Genomic DNA, 18,704 nt, shown 5'->3' with positions numbered 1-18,704 from the left:
GTAAAAACATAGGGATACATATGTCATTACCCTCTTTAAATTCCTCAAGGATATATCCTTTCCCTCATTAAATACTATAACAATTTGAGTATACTTTTATAAACATTTTATAATTTGTATTTGAACGTTTACATCAGTAATTATACCAGTAAAGCAAGTACAAATAGTATCGATAATTCTGTCAATAAAACGCCTCTCTGGTTCAATGGAGTCTGGTGTATCACCAACATAATGACCATAAGCAATGAGTTTCTAAGAACAAAGAATATGAAATTTAGAACTTTATATAAGATGAATACATGACCTACATAGACATATGGAGGGATAAAGGATTTTGGTTAAAAGACACAAGGGAACTTGGAGGATTGGATATGAGTAAGTACTGTGGATGGATAAGGATAGCAATAATGACAAATTTTTTGAAGTATGGATCCTCTAGCTTTTTCTGGGATGAATTTAGGAGGAAACTAACAAAAAAATGTTCTGTAGCAACTTTATTTTGTGTTATCCAATTTTAATGGCTTAGAGACAACGAAATGACAATGTTTCCGAGATTAAATCTATTTCTTACAACTAAGGACTCCAAGTGTTCTAACACATCAAACAAAAACAACTTACTTGTATACTGTCAATCGCAATGGTAACAATCCTGGCACATTTTGTTTAAGAAAAATTTTTCATTGATTAAATTTATTGCTAACAACTAAAGATGCCAAATGCCTTTCCTGTATATTACATATTCTGTGCTTCAGCTAAGAACTTTGTTATGCACCAAGGGGAACTCTGGTATAACAACATTACAACAAAGCAATTTATCTCAGTATTGCCTACAATGACCGTAAATACAACTGACCTGTAATTCAGCCATAGAATCTTCATCTTCTCGCTTGCTGGTGCTTGGGTAAAAGACGACATTGTCGATCATTTGGATAAGTTCCAATTGAACGACACACTTAATGAACAGTGAATTGAACAGCATCCTCTCCGTCTGCACAACTAAAATAATGAGATGATTTTACGACGTTAAAGTACATACATGAGAAAATAAAAAAATGTCACTCGGGTGTTGGTTGAACATTTCCGTATTCACGCTCAGACGATTTTTTCATTTGTCGGTAAAATTCGAACATTTGAATATCCCAAACAAAGGGCTAATTTATCTTATTAGAGGTCTTCTAAAATAAAATAAAATAAAATAAGCAACGAATGTAAAAAAATAAAACAAAAATGAGTTTCTTAAGTTAGTGCAATTTTTTATCAAAAATAAATGTTAACAGGAGAAGTAGTAATAATTACTAATTAGTAACATTATTAGTTCTATTAGTAACAATTAACAACATTATTGTTTCAAACATTGCAAAAATGTAAATTTTTAGAACATAAGCAGTTTCAGGAAATGTTACATGACGTCGCTGTTTACTTCAGATTGAGTTTTTCAAACGCATATATCAATTATACGTTTTGCTACGCCTTTCCAATAAACCAAAGTAAATTAAACACGTAAATGGCAGCAGGCTGTGACAACAAATTATTAATCTCAATTGATTTCTAACACATAGTTACCTGGTTCGTGTTCTTCGACAGGTTCAAATCGTAAACTAGGCGTACTATGTAAACTAATGCTGTCTTGTTCTTTGGTTTCTTCAACTGTTTCTTGAGGCATTTCCTCCTCCGTTTCATTCAAACCTTTTGACGATTGCTGACCATCTTGTTCGTCCTCGTCTGAAAAATAATACGGAAAATTTTCACTTGTTACTCAAAGAATGCAAGCTGTTGGTCCATACGAGTTAAAGATTCACACGAGCTATATTGCAATATGCGAACTTTTGTTTCATATGAGCTTTTGGTTCAAATGAGCTTTTTTAATATGCAAGCTTTAGCTTACCATGAAATATTTTCCAATCTTATAATCATGGAGACAATTGAAGCAAAAATTTTCCTTTAAAAGAATTCACAAACTTTTTATTTACCTTCCGGATATTTGGGCACGATATCATCCTCCAGGTCGGCAGGTAACATTATCTACAATATACGTCAATTTTAAAGGTAATAAACACATAAAACAAACAGAATAGTTATAAAAGTTTGTCTATAATTTTAGAGTTTCGGGCTTTAAAACTTCATAAAAAATACTAAGGGGCGGATTACATAATCCCGGTAGCCGGGATTCAGCCACACGTTAAATCATTTTGGCAAATGGAAACGATTCATAACTTTTCATCAGATAAATCTTTTCAAGTAATTTCACAATATTCGGATTTAATAACTACGCAAAACATTTAAAATTAAAACGACCAATTTGCCATAATTTGAGAATTACAACCGGAATGACGTGTGGCGCTTCGCAAATAGTTGTAATTTTTAACCTTTAAGTTTTAGCTCTTTCCAATCCCTTGAAATCATCGGGCTAGCTCGCTATCCGGGCCAACTCGTCTCCATATAATCAGGCCCTAAGTGTAACTTACCTTGAGTGGTGATGACGCAGGAGTGACATCGGGTGTGGGTAGACTCATTACTTGTTGGTCAGCGGGTCTCCATTTCAATAGTTCGTGAGGTACGGTTGATTAAAATATCGTCTTTACACTTTGACATGTCTTTTCCCAGACGTCTTCGGAGAACGTGTTGCCATTGGATATGACGAGATTTTCCAAACAATTGGTACCAGACCTCGCTAACTGCTCGTTATCTAAAGACATGTATTGAATGAACGAGCAAAGCAGGACATGGTGTTACAAAGCATTTACAGTCGAACCTGTAAGAAACTCTGATACTTCTTGTATACTAATGTATCTCAAACAAACCAATCACAAACTCTCATACTTCAAACCAATCACAAACTCTGACACAACGAACCAATCACCAAGGCATATGCCAAGCACAAATACATTGGGTAATCTCAAGCTTACCTTGTTTGACACACCACTCTAGATGGCCATACATATCATCAAGATGAATTTCAGCAAGAATATCAAAATACTGAGTAAAAACATCGATGATAGCATATAGAGCGTGATTACAAGTTGTTGTCATCCATTCTGATTTCTATAAAGAAACATCACAAATTTCAAAATATACTCAGCTGATGTCTTATTTTATAACGAGGAAATACAACACCTTAAAAACGGACTTTATTCTATGTGAAGGAAACGACCTTCCCGCAGTTTAACATTACTCCCTCATGATTTAAAGACAAAAGCATTGTTTACAGGTGGGTAACTTTCACAAACGAGTGTTTCAAACCTTCCATACTGGTACAAATCGTTTACACAAAATGCAGTCGGTGTGTGAATAGGGAATGCAAGAGGATAAGAATGGATAGAGAATGAAGTAAATACGAGTAGATATACAGAATGAAGTGACTCTAGAATGAAAGTGGATAGAAGTGAATAAGAAATAGAGGAAGATATGAGGGGATCATTGAACTAAAATACATGGAACGCTATATGAAGCAAATAATTGAAGCCAAATCTTACACCCAGACACGCGTGTTTAGTGTTTCGAAATTCTCTCGCGGAGTAAAAATTGATTGAAATACACACGCGTGTCTGGGTGTAAAATTTTGCTTCAAAAAATTACTAAGGTTTTTTATTACAGGCAGCGTTCCATGTATTTTAGTTCAATGGAGTGGATACACAATTGAAATGGATGAGTGAATGAGAAATGAAGGTAGATAGACGTGAACACATGAAATGAATATTATTCCAATCAAAGCGCCACATAAGCCGGAAGTGACGCTTGCCATATAATAAGAGCACAATAATGACAGTTTTCTAACCTCCTGCCAATCTATCTGTCTGTCTGGTAGTTTCATGTTGTCGAAAATTCGAAACACGACTTTAAACACATCACGCCACCAATGTTGGAGAAACGTTTTCCCGTATGTTTTCATGATTTCAAACATCACAGTTAGGCCTCTAGTTGATGGATGGAAAATAGCTCACATTCAAATTATACAATACATACTAATCTATACAGTACATACAACTCAATATTTCCACATACCTTGTTCTGACATCTAGTTTACATCGGTTGATGATACACGAAAGCTCAAAAAGGACTGGAACCAGCCTTTCACCCAGATTATGTCCTGCTCTGATATCCCAGCACCATCTACTCCGTAGTCTTTAAACATCTGTTTATAAAAGAAAAGAAAACAGACGCCATTGGAAAATGCTACACGAAAAAGCGATTGAAATAGATGATTTCGATTTGATTTGATCCAAAGTGGTTAGCTTTGATGTGATTTTGCAAAATTTTAAATAATTTCAAAGGTGAAAAGAAAGTAGATTTGCAATCGTCGTACCACAGGATTTTCGGAAACAAATTTGGCGCAATTTCATATCAGTCTTATTACTTCCATACTCGTGTCCGGGAAACTTGCGTTGCATGCGAATTTCCAGAGACACTTGACGGCATCTTGGAAAGAATCGATGACCGCGGAGAAATATTTCTCAAAAATCGTGGCTGTAAGAGAAAATGGGTAATGTGAAATTTATACACTGATAATGTTGTGGGATAAATGAATCTGTCAAAGCTTTGATTTACAAGTGACGTTGAAACAGTAGAGAAACAGGGCTAGAAAAGTTCAAAAAACTCTGCCTTTTAACTAGTAATTTGCATCAACAAAAAAATGTTTCATACATTTATTTCATTTCTCCATTAACTCTCGTTTAATTTTCATTAATGCATCATGAGGCGAACATCTATCGACTTCACGGTAAATAAAAGTTTACCTTGAAAAATTATACAAATATGGCTGAATTACCATGGAAAAGAACGAACACATAAAATTCTTGTTGCAAAATAAACGAAGCTCTCTGTCACATCCGAGAAACACATTTACTTAAATGATATTCAAATTCAATTTGAACTTAATTTAATATTATTTTACAGATGCCTCAGTAGTCCAAGCTTGGAAAAGGATTCACCATCATTTCTTCAAACAAATGCAACCATTTTTATTTTAAAATTTTAAAATTTGCATTGATACAAGAAACTTACCCAAGAGTACAACAGACAGGTCGGCGGTAAGATTTGAAGAAAAAGCTCCTTCCTTAAACTACAAACCTGTTGTTTGAAAAGCGAGTTCCACGATTCCTTCATCATGATCGGACGCAGCCAAATGAAAAACGGAGAAAACATTTTTCCAACCAGATTTGATGTTTGCGGCTTGCGAATGCACCATTTGTGTGACACATCGTACGACCATATCACAAATTGTTGAAGAACTAAAATGTGAAAAATCCAGTTGTTGATTCAAGCAAATCGTAAACTGAAAATTGCAGTCCTTGTTGTAAAGTTCATAAAGATATCGAAGAAAGAATGTTAATCAAATCCTTCGAATTATAACAGACAAAACAGAGCGATTGATTGAAAGACTTCCTTTCTAAAATTCTTCGTAAAATTTAAACTTGGAAAAGAATCTGCAGTCTGCCACAAATTTTGTTTATTTGAGAGAAAGACTTTCAAGCTGCCAGAAACTTTACATTTTCTGACAGAATTGACTCCTGCATAAACTTACCTGTTTTTCTTTACTATGTATTCAAAGGGTCGGATAAAATCCTTTTGAAATCGGAAATTTGGCAATTCGCCTTTTTCCAAGAATTTCATGGATAATTGTCGCAAAGAGTCGACACAGAAGAAAGCAACTTCTTCATTAGGGTTACAACCACACTAAAATGGCACATAAATTATCTAAGATAGAGAAGTACTATAGTTGGTAGAACATTGGAGATGAAGGCATTGATTATCTTGTTTTTATACTTGAGATATGAAAGAAACTAGAACTGTGTTTTGAAATATCATCATAGTTCACAGTTGATCTGATAGTTTAGTTGATAGAACATTGGAGACAACGATTATCTTGTTACTATACCTGAGTACATCATAACAACGTGATGTTATTATCCATAATATCAAGATACAATCTTAGTCGTTAATAATCGCTAACCTTGTTAAAATGATCTCCCAACACAGCCCATATTCGTGACCACTGCAGCCGAATACGACCCATGTTGTAATAAGTAATCTCTACGATCTTCTGCAGACTAAACATACGTATCATTGTAGGATTGGAAAGCTCAACTTCCGAGACTTGACGTAAACCTTCCACGAAATCGACTTAGGAGAAAAACGAAAACATTTTGAGATTTGGATACAGAGATAACGCTACTTGGGATTTGAGAACTGGGGATTTGGATACTTGGGATTTGGTATTTGGGAACAGGGGATTTGGGGTATTCGAGATTTGGGTACTTGGGATAAAGAATGGTCAAGTTAGATGTATAAAAATCTTATGTAACATGAAGTTTAATGTATACATTCAAACCTACCGATGGCATCACCATCCAGTTTCACTGATCCCGTGAAAACTCTAAACGTAATAAAACACAATGAAGAAGTTGAGATGAAGATATTCTGCTAAGAGAACATAACGTATGGACAGTGCACGAGTTCTTCAAAATTATAGTTTCATGTTTATGTTCAAGGTTCTCTGGTTCACTTGAGCCTGAAGATGACTACCGCTAAGGATGTAAAAACGTCAGTCAACAATAACAATAACAGTCCTTCTCAGGACTCTGCTAACATGGACAATGAACATGTCTACATAGAGAATCATCCATCGACATTTCTTCACGCTGTTACAAGCCCCACTCCAGCTTAAAGACAATTTTAAAGAATTTCAACAATTCAACATTCAACATATTTTTGAATACATATTTATGTCCGGGAAAGGGTCACCAGGGGATGAATAGGTATGTAGAGACATTAATGTCGTTATTTCATACCCAAATATATTAAAATGAGCAGAATGTTGTGTGTTTATCAAATTACAGGCATGCTGAGTATGCAAGATATTCGTATTGCACAGCGGATTCCATCAAGACAAAATGAAGCTACAGAAGGATCGTCGTTGTCTTGTAGATTGACGCTGAACGCGGCAAGGAACGGACTCCATGCAACCTTAAACACACAAAACAAAATGGTCAACAATAGGGACTGGACCGGTTGTAAGAAGCAGATTTAGCTTAACTAGTGGATTATCTCAATAGAAAAGCCAGTCAAATCATTCACTGGTCAGCTAAAATATTAGACTATCAAACAGATTTACTCTAAGTCATCGCAAACATTCATTGCATAAAGCCTAAGTCTTTTCTTTAACAAGATTAAGATAAACGTCATCATGTTTTGAAATTTACGCCCCCCGTACTTGGCATTGTCCGTATAAGTTGACATCACAATTAACGCTTCGTTAATCAACCCTTACGTACACCACAAACATTACCCTCCAGAGTCCACCCCCCCGTACCTTAAACATTGTCTTCACGTGACCAATCTGTGTCGCCGTGACAAAATCCGTATGAATATGACTCACGTCTTCCATTTGTGTTTTGGCGTTTTCCGCCATCTGCTCCATTTCCATAGAATACAACATACGACGATGTTTCTCACTTTGTAAATCTGTAAAGTGGAAGCACAATAAAAAATGTCTTTAGTTTCATGAAAATACATTGGAGCTCTCTTAAGACCAACACTGAACATCACAATATCCATTATAAGCCCCTTTCCTACACCCATCTCAAGATCAACACCTCCATCTCAAGACCTTCACCTTCATCTCAGAGCTAGGACTCTACACTTCGCAGGCAAGACCTTTAACCTAGCATCTGTACAATTTTTTCAGTTAAGCCTTGGTTCTCGTATTAATATTCCAATACATACATGTAGCATCGTATCTACTGTTCACTTTTGGTGTATGTTTCATCTTGATTTCATTCTGTGCAATATCATCATAAATTGCTTCAAGATATTCAGATGGAAGATCTTTACTGTCATTTATACCACGATTCATTTAAATGTACTGCTCTTTCGTTATCTTCCGTTTAACCTGAAAGAAAATTTCACGTGATTACGATCTCGCATCTAAAGGCTAAATTTTCACGTGATTCCAATGAAGGCTCCATATCAACGCCATGAAAATCTAGCGTGACCACAATGGTGTCACGTGATCTTGGACATAAAGTCACTTTTATAGAAAACCATTGCAAATGAAGTAAGTCTGTGTAACCTGTGAACTATGTAGATCAGTAGTCAACATGATGATAGAATAAGCCAGAACGTAGGCAGCGTCTACACTAGCAAACACATCGTCACTAAAATATAAATGATAAATATAAAATAAAAGTTTATCATAGACAGTCTAACCTAGCTATATCTAGACATGTTTGTACATGAGTAAGGTTGTAGAAACTCCAGTCAACATCAACAACAACAATCCTTCTCAGGACTCTACAATCCTGGATGATCTACATCTACAAACATGTAACAATACTCCCAGTTCAAACAACTCACTTTACATCTATCTAACAGCGAATTGCAATCCTCAAAACTCGAATAATAAAAGTTCGATGAGAAAATACTTAAAAAAAAACAAAAATCGTCAAAAACCTGTCCTAAAGTATTGTTGATGTTAAATGAAAAAAAATTAACACATGGTTCATAGACAAAAGTCATTTCGTTAGTTTCACGAACCAGCATGCAATGCGAGATGTAAAACAACAGATAACAAGACACAAATCATGTCCTTACTTTGGGTTCGTTTCACAGAACCTACTCGCAAACTTCTCCATGAGTCGATCGATCTTTTGCGCTTCACCGGGAAGCCGGAAGTTATGTAAGAACAATCACAGAGCTTGCACAAGATTGGTACCAGTGAAATCCAACTGATCTATATAGGCGTAAATTATCTCCCGCTCAAATCTAAGAAGTATAGGAAGACACGAGGAACAGTTGAGGATATGAAGAACAGTTGAGGACATGACGAACATTATATCTAAGGGTACTAAACATATTGTTGGCTTGATTTGAACAGTAGCAAATCTTACTGAATTCTGTCAAAATTGTTTTGATTTTTATGGACAAAAATAACCAAGAGATTTGAAGATAATGCTTAGTTTCAAACACCTTTTGTCCTTTTACATGGAGTTTAATGCAACCTTAAATATATTTTAAACATTCTTCATTTTACGATTAAATTTTCTGATTTACTATTTCATGTATCATGAGCAAACCATCCATGGACTTCATGGCTAATTAACATAATCAACTATTCTTGACTCAATTTATGTTGAAATAAACACTTAAGATGAGAATCAAACGTCTTAACGTGATTTTCACGTGATTGTCACGCGAGGGAGATGTGAAAAAACATACTTACTGTCCTGGATCACCAATCAGCTCACCAATCATAGTCTAAAACCATAAAACGCAATACTGGGTCAAAATCCAAAGCAACATTTAATGTTTCTACAAATTCCTTAAAGATAGCGTGCAAATGTGACAAAATGAAAACTTTAGTGAAAGAAGACAACATCATGTGAAATGAAACATAAGGATTGCAAGGGATATAGATGGTCTAAAATGATCATCATTTTGTCAAGTGTATCATAAACTACACGATTGCAAGGGATATAAATGGAGTAAAATGATCATCACCTTGTCTAGTGTATCATCAGTGTGTACAAACTGAGCGACTTCCGTTGGTGCCTCACCAAGGAGACCTTCAGATTGAAGGAATTTTATACCTTTTGATGGATTCTTGTTAAATCCTAAAGCAAATCGTAAAATTGAATAAAAGTACAGAAGATAAGCAAAATTGTTGACCAAACTTACAATTTAATTCCCTTTTATTTCGTCTCCTTCTTCAGTTTAAGACTCTCAAATTCTTCAGCATTATCAATGGCTTTTGTACTATTAAGAGACGTCTGACTACCCCCCGTTTTTTGATATTGTAAATCACCAGATTTCCTCCCGTTTTCATTCTCCTCGGTGCTTCCTTTTCGAGAAATTGCTGGTGCACCATGAACCAGATCTGTCAGGAAATTTATATGGAAGAGATTAAACAGAAGTATTGAGGAATAACTATGATGATTTGGAGATCAATAAGGGATCACGTGGATCATTAAGAGGTTAGCATAGATCATTAACAGACAGCCTAGATCATCGGGAAGATAGTATAGATTATTGAGAGATAGACTAGAACATTGAGGGTATCATGGGTCAACAATGAGTAACTATAAACATTAAGATATAGCCTTGATCCACCGCGAGACCAGCAAGGGTAAAAAAGATAACTAAGGGATAACTTAGATCCTGAGAGGTTCACTACAATTGTCGAACAACTAGTTACGATTAAGAACATTAACGTGTGTATAAGAAAATAATGTAGTAGCTTCGATAAATAGGGGATACAGAGTATAGAAAGATGGAATCTTGATGGAGACAAAAATCGTCAGTGTAGCCGATATCAAATAAGGGGTACAATGGATCATAAAGCGATAACTTATTGATTCAGTTTCATAAAGATGTTAAAACTTACCAAAATATCGTCCACCTGAGAATCAGGTTTAAAGTAAAGATCTCTGCTCCATTCTACCATACATTAAGAATAGAAACGAGACATTCTAGACTTTTGCTACGAATACTGCGTTCTTGAACCTGGAAAAATCATATAAAAATAAGACGACATTGATACTATTCATATAAAAACGTTATAAAAAGATGTATTATAATCAACATTATCAGCACTAAATATTAGAGACATGTTCTAGTCCTTTTCATGTTGATAGACTATGCTCCAGTCGTTTTCATAATAATAAACTATGTTCCAGTCCTTTTCGAGTGGCATAGATATGAACAAGAGAATGTAGAGAAGTAAACATTATGAAACATATTCATCAACTTACTGGTGTCGCTCCTAATTCAATAGCTTGACGTCCTTGGGCAACTTTAGACAATCATTGATCAATCTTTGAAAGATATTCGACAATGCCAATTCACAGTCGTAATTTAAATCTATATCAACGACCATCTGTGTGTCTGCAATAAAGGACACAAATGGACATTAATGGCTAATATGAACGGATATAAATGGATGACAGGAAGATAAAATCAAAATTTAATTGTTGGTATATTGATAATTAGTAAGGGAAAGGTCACACCTCACCTCTTGCACACCCACGAAGAAAATAAGAGCTAGAAGATTGTGAAGACTGAATATAGGATGGGATTTGGAAATAAAAGATGCTTAATTGTTGTACAGGGTTAAGCAAAAGGAAGAGACATTTGGTAGAACTGGAGACAATGTCAGTGCAAGCTTTATACCGACAGTTGACGGTTTGCACCAGCTAGAGAGTTCTCACAAAAGTGTCAAGGTTTGCATAAGCCAGTACAAACACAAAAAACATCTTTTAGTTCTTTTGTAAATAATAGTAATGCGAAACAGACAGCTTCATGAAAAAATTTTAAAATTTTTCTCTAACATGTATTCATGATTCATTTGCAAATTATCTTTGATTGAAATAATTGATGTAGCTCAGATACGCACGTTTGTACAGGCTAATGCAAACATAGTTTAAGTTTTTATTAAGTAAATAATGATGTCGGATGAATATCTTTAGAACATTGAGTTTTGATGTCGTTAAACATTCACGGTGTACATTAAAAAAACACAATTGATTTTTTCAAATTTCTGATGATCAGTGAAAGACTCTCAATGAAAACAAAAGGTTTTCAAAGAAATAAATGATCATAAAGATCCAGTATTTGAGATTGACAAACATAATCTTAAGTGTAGTGACAAGTAAAATTCGTTCAACATTTTGAAGGCAACGGTTTTATATCTTTTTATGAAACATTGGAGCAAAACGACTATTCATTTGAAGCAATATCTCGGGACCTAATGACCTTAAAATCTTTTGAATTTTTTTACAAAAGCATTTTAATAACTTCACATTTTTCATGGCACAAACATTATTCGTAAAGCGGTAGAGACCATAGAGAAATGTAAAGTAAATGGCACGCAATCAATGAATAAATGGAAATAGCGCTCAAACATTTTCTTCTAACTGTCTTAGATTATGGACATATATAATCTTAGGAAAGAATGCATTAAAAAAATGAATATTCTTTAAAGCCAAATATTTAAGAAATGTAGCTATGCGATGAGTGTACGTATAATCTTTTGAATTCGGTTCTGAAAGAACTTCGTTGACCTGGAGTTTTTGATGTAGTCGCTATTGATATAAAGGCCATAGACATTTAATAGCAAGAACGATATAAGACCACGTGTATAGTAAATGGCTAGAACTTTTGCGATTCACTTGATAGTAGAAATATTTCAAATATGAGATTGGTTTTTGAAACAATTTCATTGACTTCACGTCGACAAAAATGAATGAGATGGTGTGATTTTACTTGTCACTACACTTAAGATTATGTTTGTCAATTTCAAATACTGGAGAAAAAAATTTTTGGGAGTTATTTCGATTCACTCGCAAACAGCGAGTCACTTATTCATTTGCAAACTTCTCACACTCGAGAGTCGCGCGCCATTCGATACTCGCGAGTCAAGTCATGTTACTCGAGGTCGGTACTGTAGGGTTTAAATACATAGGTGAGAAAGGATTGCACAGGGTTTAGATAGGTGAGAAAGCGTTACACACCGTCATCATGACTCTTCTTCTTCCTCACCAGTGTGCGAATTAACGGTGTGCAATGTGCAATTTGCACATCGTTTTAGCTAAAATGAAAACAATTGCACATCACTTTTTACAAACAATGTGCAAAAATCAGCAGTTTTAACGAAAAACACTGTCGTAAATCATATGAATTTGTTCAAGTTTAAAAATATTAATTTAGTAATTAGCGCTATATAATAATTAACGTAATATCGATTTGCTTATGCCTCTAAAGAAAGACTTTTGTCAAAAAAATTGAACATCGTTTTTTCTGAACTAATTCGCACACTGTTCTTCACCCTAACAAATCCCTCACCTTAAGTATTATTAAAACCCTATTTATCCTAACCCCACCCCACAGTGTCCAACAATGAAAGAAATTACGCCAAATTATGAAATCTCAATTCACATTAAGAGCAGAATGTAAAATGCTATTTCTAAGTCGAAATTTATTCAAAATCCACTCAAAATAAAAGAAAAGAGAAAATACATTCACTCAATGTTTTTTAAAGATTAAAATAAACACAAAAAGATAACAATCACCTGACGTTATGAAATGTTCTGTTTTCATAATGATAACGTGGAGGAGGATTACCATGTTTGAAAGAACTTTGTAAAGAATCGTAATCATGTCGACAGTTTATCGCCAATTTCTGAAACCTTAAATAAAAGTAGAAATAAGTACAAAATATCTCAAATGTTTTGAAAGGTTCTACTTTGTTGTGATTGTAAGCTCCCCCTCATTCCGTAAAATCCCCCCCCCGGCAAAAAATGAAACCGACAGACAGAAACAAATCAAGATTTCACCTCTATATAGATGGGCCGGAAGGACTGGGTCCAGTTATGTCATGATTATGTGCACGCCCCAGGGTGGCAGCAATAACATGAAAAAAATGAGCAACTAAAAACATTACTTTGGACTAATCCATGATGACAATACACAATTGACATTCACACACAGACAAATTTCCTGTACACACAATATATGATGACGTATGAACCTGACAACAAATATGGAAAACCTGACTTTTACTCCTCACTTTATTCTGGAGATGACTACCACTAAGAATTACAAAACATCAATTAACATCAACAACAACAATCCTTCTCATGACTGCACAAATCTGAACAATCTACATCTACAAACATGTAACAATACTCCCAGGTTTAAATCATTCACTTTATTACAACCAAACTATTATATATTAGTACAGACCAGTGGCTACTGATATGAATGCCATCTTTAAAATTTTAAATTTGACATGACAAATTAGAACAGATAAACAAACTATATATTTAGAGTTTGAATATCTGAGAATGCAGACAAAAAAAGGTTTTCAAATGCACTTCATTATCAAATAATGCATTGATAATATGTACAGTAAAATACAGATTTGTGTTTGTATTCATGTCTTTTAGAATTTTCCAGTGATTTATCACTTATGACATAAGTTTAAAACTATGTCTACATCAATGGAATGGAATTTGAAACCATATCAATATCAAATTACTCTACTATTTGTATTGTATTAACAGGAAAAGAAATGTTATGCTACAAAGAATTTTATATAAAAAAATATTTTACTAGCAAGTATACTTACCCTTCATCAATCAGCTTGCACTATTTTGATCAGAAAATAGTACAAAATAGGCATCATGAAATTTTATATTTCTTGATTCTGGTACATTACAAAAATATGACAATATCAACTTCTTAAATACAGCTAAATATCCTACGGCCATTTAATACTTCCATTGTTACTACAAGACTATACATATGTGGAGGAAAGAAAATTATCAAAGAATGTTTTGGATCTTTCAAAATGTTACAACTGTCTGTTTAATAGTCCGTTCAAACTTTATATGTTCTTTTGAGTTTATTATCTAAGGTGAACTATTTGTTTTTGTATTTATATGAATGGGGCAGTGAAGGTGTTCATATGCACAAAACAATTGCTTTTTAGCAAAATTTGGAATCTCACATGAAAAATTTAAAACAAAAATTCAACAAGGTAATTAAAGTAATATCAACTCAGTTATACTTTCAAAACTAGCGATAAACTATGGCTATGCAAAGAATTAATTAAAAACTACACTCTCGAAGAGTTCACAAAAAATTTACACAAACTGTACGACCAAAATAAGGAAAATGAAAGAATTTTGCTACGAGTTATCAATGACAATGAATGAATGTCGATGATGTCACGTTCGCATTATTTTGTCAAGCTATGAACTATAACAATATTCTCTGCTTAAGGTTTTATTAAGTAAATAGTGATGTCGGATGAATAGCTTTAGAACATTGAGTTTTGATGTCGTTAAACATTCACGGTGTACATTAAAAAAAACACAATTGATTTTATTAAACTTTTTGATGATCAGTGAAAGACTCTCAATGAAAACAAAAGGTTTCCAAAGAAATAAATGATCATAAAGTTCCGAAATTTTCATAGCGTGACTAAACTTGAGAACTGACTACGCTACTTAACACAATCGCTTTTATAGAAAATTAATCGATGGTATTTCAAATATTAGTTGTTTATATAAATACCTTGGTAGAAGCGTTCAAACTTTGGACGTACTTGTCTTCTTTGGCATAAGAGAAAATGTCAAGCAAGGTACAAAATGATTAAATATGGTTTATTACATTGAAACAAGAAGGAAAACTTTCTCCCTCAAATAAAAATGAAAATAACAAACTAGAAACAGGAAACATTGAGTTGGCGTACTTCATGTAAGAAAAGATATAATATCTTTTAACAAAGGCTCCTTTAATGAGGTATAGGCTTCTCTGCACTAGGTTAAATTAATTTCTCATTTGGCATTTTCTGTTTTTTGTTAAGTACTTTCAGTAATATATGTTAGTTAAGCTGCAAGGGTTACAGATGTTGGTATCTTTGGTTAAAAAGATTGAACGAGCATGCAGATTTTGTTCGAGTGGTCTCCTTTGATTTTGGTAAAACCTTTGATTCAGTTTCAAATAGCGTCGTAGTTTAAAATTTTTCTTTTCCAATCTGACTCCGGTTACTTGGTGTCTCTTGCTTTTTTGTTGATCGCATAAGTTTTTATGCTTCGTGCAATTACTTAGCGACATTTTTTTCTTTTAGAAATTCAATGAACGATGAAATGACATCATGATGGAAAAACTCCGATGATGTCATGATGTCAAAAAAAACATAAAACATTATATATGATGCCATAAAACTCGATTGAAAAACTCCGAGCCTTGATCTGTTTGAATGTGGGTCGGTTTACGTCCTGATGACAAAATCTTTTTAAAAGCTTCCACCAACGATGACCCTGTCTTGTTTTTCAATGGAACGGTACACGCATATTTGGAAAAAACATCGATACAGATAAGATGATAGCGATAACCATCGTTATACTTTTGCAAAGATTGCATGTCTGCAAGATCCAATTGCCACTGATCGCCAATACCACTCACTACGACACGATTTTTTTCAAACTTTCTTGGAATAGGTTTATGCAAAGAGTATGCGTCTTGTTGCATGAGCCATTCTTTAATTCTTTCATATATTCCTTCTGCCTTTACATCGTAAAAACGTTCAACACCCCCGTAGCTTCCTGAACGTTTGGGATAAAAATACAAACTGGCTAAGTATTTTTCAATGTCACTCATGGCAATGCTCTCGTGATAATAATTTTACGCCTAGGTGTTGATTTCTTTTAACTATTCATGAATGACGAGGGTCGTTGTTTTCAATTGCAGACAATGTTTCTTCTACGTCATTATCTGCTGTGGGTTTAACTGTGGCAGGTCCATAATTGTTCACTGTTTTGCTCGTGTATCCTGCTTGTAAATGTCCTTCAAGATTAAGATCATTGCGTCCAAAACTTATGCCAAAACGAAACATTTTCTGTCCATTATGATTTTCATCCCTTTTCAAAGTTTTATTGTGGGCTTTACTCACACAAATACCCATGACTTTTTTTCACTAAGTGCCTTACCTTGAACACCCGAAGAAATGAGCACTATCCCCTTCTACAGCACGGACTTTATAGATTTTTGAGATAGCAGTTTTGCTACACTGCCGTTACAATAGTTCCTCACTGACGGGGGGCAAACCTTGGCAATGTTAAACAAAATTGAAGTCAACAACTGAAAAAAATTTATCGAAATGATTTAAATAATGTCATACAGTTGTTTTATATTTTAGTTTACAGCAGCAGTTAGCATAATCAAATGTTAAAAAATGACGCTCTCGTTGTCCGTGTGTAAATGGTCAGCAGTTCGATCCATCTTGCTTTCAAAAGTTTTTCATAGTAAGTTTTGTGAGAAGTTGTGGGTTCACCAAACTTCATAAACTTGAAAGCCTCGTAAATTGAATGCCATACATGTTCTCTAAATGCCAAACATTTATACGACATTCCTTTCACGAGAAAACATCAGCCCAACAATATTGACCTTCTCACCACTGTGTGACTTCATAGCTCAGTTGGTCAGAGCACTGCACCGGCACCGCAGAGGTCATGGGTTCGAATCCCGTTCAGTCACTTGATTTTTTTAGGATCTGAGACTATTGCTTATATTGTCCAGCAAAGTGCGAAGATCATATCTTCATTTAATTTCAAACACCGCACTGCATAAAGTATTTATACGACATTCCTTTCACGAGAAAACATGAGCCCAACAATATTGACCTGCTCACCACTGTGTGACTTCATAGCTAAGTTGGTCAGAGCACTGCACCGGCACCGCAGAGGTCATGGGTTCGAATCCCGTTGAGTCACCTGATTTTTCAGGACCTGAGACGATTGCTTAAATTGTCCAGCAAAGTACGAAGATCATATCTTCAATTAATACATGTTCTCTGTTGAAATCATCGAGTGTACATTGTGCAAAACAAAACCATTTTTCTTCTTCTGTCATTAAGGTGCCTGAATTACTCCACGGACTTCCTTTAGTTGCCTCAAGTTCGGAAGAAACTCGACCAAAATCAAATTGATAAGATCACTGTGACTAACTTCTTCAAATTCAAAAATGTCTGCATACATCTGATCAAACAAGTGTGCCATAATGCCTTTTTCTTTTCCACCACCGCGAACAAATGTCCAAAAGATACACAGCAACGGTCAATACGAATAACATTTCCAAAATGACAGTTCGACTATATAGTTTGAAGAATGAATACACAATGACATAGATCCGGTATATTAACCAATAAAAAATAAGTCGGATCTAATGTTACTTTGTCAGTAGCATGCAACTTCCAGCTTTGTCGTATTTTAGATTTTCACGCCATCCAATGCCATGCCTTGTTTATTAACCCTTATTTCCGGTTGACATGCGCGCGCACTAGTTCACTTTCGAAGCCTGGATACTAACTGCCACGGGTAAGAGCTCTGTGACAAAAGTGTGACAAAGCTGCATCTTATCTACTGAGGTTGTCCTAATGTTATTGCTCTGTCCTTAGTTATACTGCTCTCTCCCATTTTGTAAAGTAAGAAAAACATAAAAACTTAAGATTTTAAAATTTTAAATTAGAAAAGAACTTGTAAACACATTTATCATTAATTCATGTCAATATTTTACTGCATATATTCTACTTATATTTAAATTAACTATCACTGTTTCACATTACTACCATATATGTTGTATCATATACAAAATATTGTCACCAATACTGAAGATGCATCACGAAATGTTAAAACATGTTTATTTTGAAGAACTCCAATGTTTACTTTAGTCATCTAAAGACAACAAAATGTACGCTATGCGTACCTGTTTTTTATAAGATGACCCAAACTTAGAACATGAAAAATCGGTTACATTAAAGTGTTTAAAGCAACTGGATCTCCAAAATTATCAGTAAAACGTTTATTGTTGTGTACAATTGTTACAAGTTAAAACTGTAGCTATATATTGTACGTTGTATTACCATCAACATTATAATGATAAATTTTATTTTAAAAATTGAAAACAGAAAGTAAAGTTTTTCATTCTTCAATATTTTGATCAAAAAATTTTACTCAAAAAAAATTCAATTCCTTAGTTCAAATGAATTTATGTGAAAATCGTAAAAGTTTTATTTATTTATTTTCATCATAGCTATTGACATGACATCATGATGTTTTTACATACGGGAATTGTTGACAGTATATAATAAGTTCTTTCTTTAAGGTCATATGTACATAATAAACGTACAAAAATGATCTCTCACATTT

General features: G+C 34.2%; 1 protein-coding gene and 1 pseudogene across 1 annotated transcript; both read right to left on the bottom strand.

The window, feature by feature from the left end:
• Window positions 1–91: 91 nt before the first annotated feature.
• LOC124450870 (brefeldin A-inhibited guanine nucleotide-exchange protein 1-like) lies at window positions 92–1,950 on the bottom strand. The gene is made up of 4 exons (XM_047001540.1): window positions 1,886–1,950; window positions 1,564–1,722; window positions 854–996; window positions 92–252 (listed from the first exon to the last, which is right to left on the bottom strand). The coding sequence occupies exons 2-4, from the start codon at window positions 1,661–1,663 to the stop codon at window positions 97–99; spliced, it is 399 nt and encodes a 132-aa protein (XP_046857496.1). The 5' UTR covers window positions 1,664–1,722; window positions 1,886–1,950; the 3' UTR covers window positions 92–96.
• Window positions 1,951–2,595: 645 nt separating this feature from the next.
• LOC124450876 overlaps window positions 2,596–18,704 on the bottom strand; it is an 87,547-nt pseudogene continuing 71,438 nt past the window's right edge.

The sequence above is a fragment of the Xenia sp. Carnegie-2017 genome, unplaced genomic scaffold (assembly GCF_021976095.1).
Source record: "Xenia sp. Carnegie-2017 unplaced genomic scaffold, XeniaSp_v1 HiC_scaffold_24, whole genome shotgun sequence".
Lineage (NCBI taxonomy): Eukaryota > Metazoa > Cnidaria > Anthozoa > Malacalcyonacea > Xeniidae > Xenia > Xenia sp. Carnegie-2017.
Note: the sequence above shows the minus strand (reverse complement) of the source record. Positions and strands in the feature narration are given on the sequence as shown.

Excerpts from the sequence above, each read along its gene's own strand:
- LOC124450870 (XM_047001540.1), bottom strand. The coding sequence starts at position 1,663 with ATGCCTCAAGAAACAGTTGAAGAAACCAAAGAACAAGACAGCATTAGT. Across the intron at positions 997-1,563 it reads TGTCGAAGAACACGAACCAG|TTGTGCAGACGGAGAGGATG; the intron begins GTAACTATGTGT and ends TCATTATTTTAG. Across the intron at positions 253-853 it reads ATTCTATGGCTGAATTACAG|AAACTCATTGCTTATGGTCA; the intron begins GTCAGTTGTATT and ends CTTTGTTCTTAG.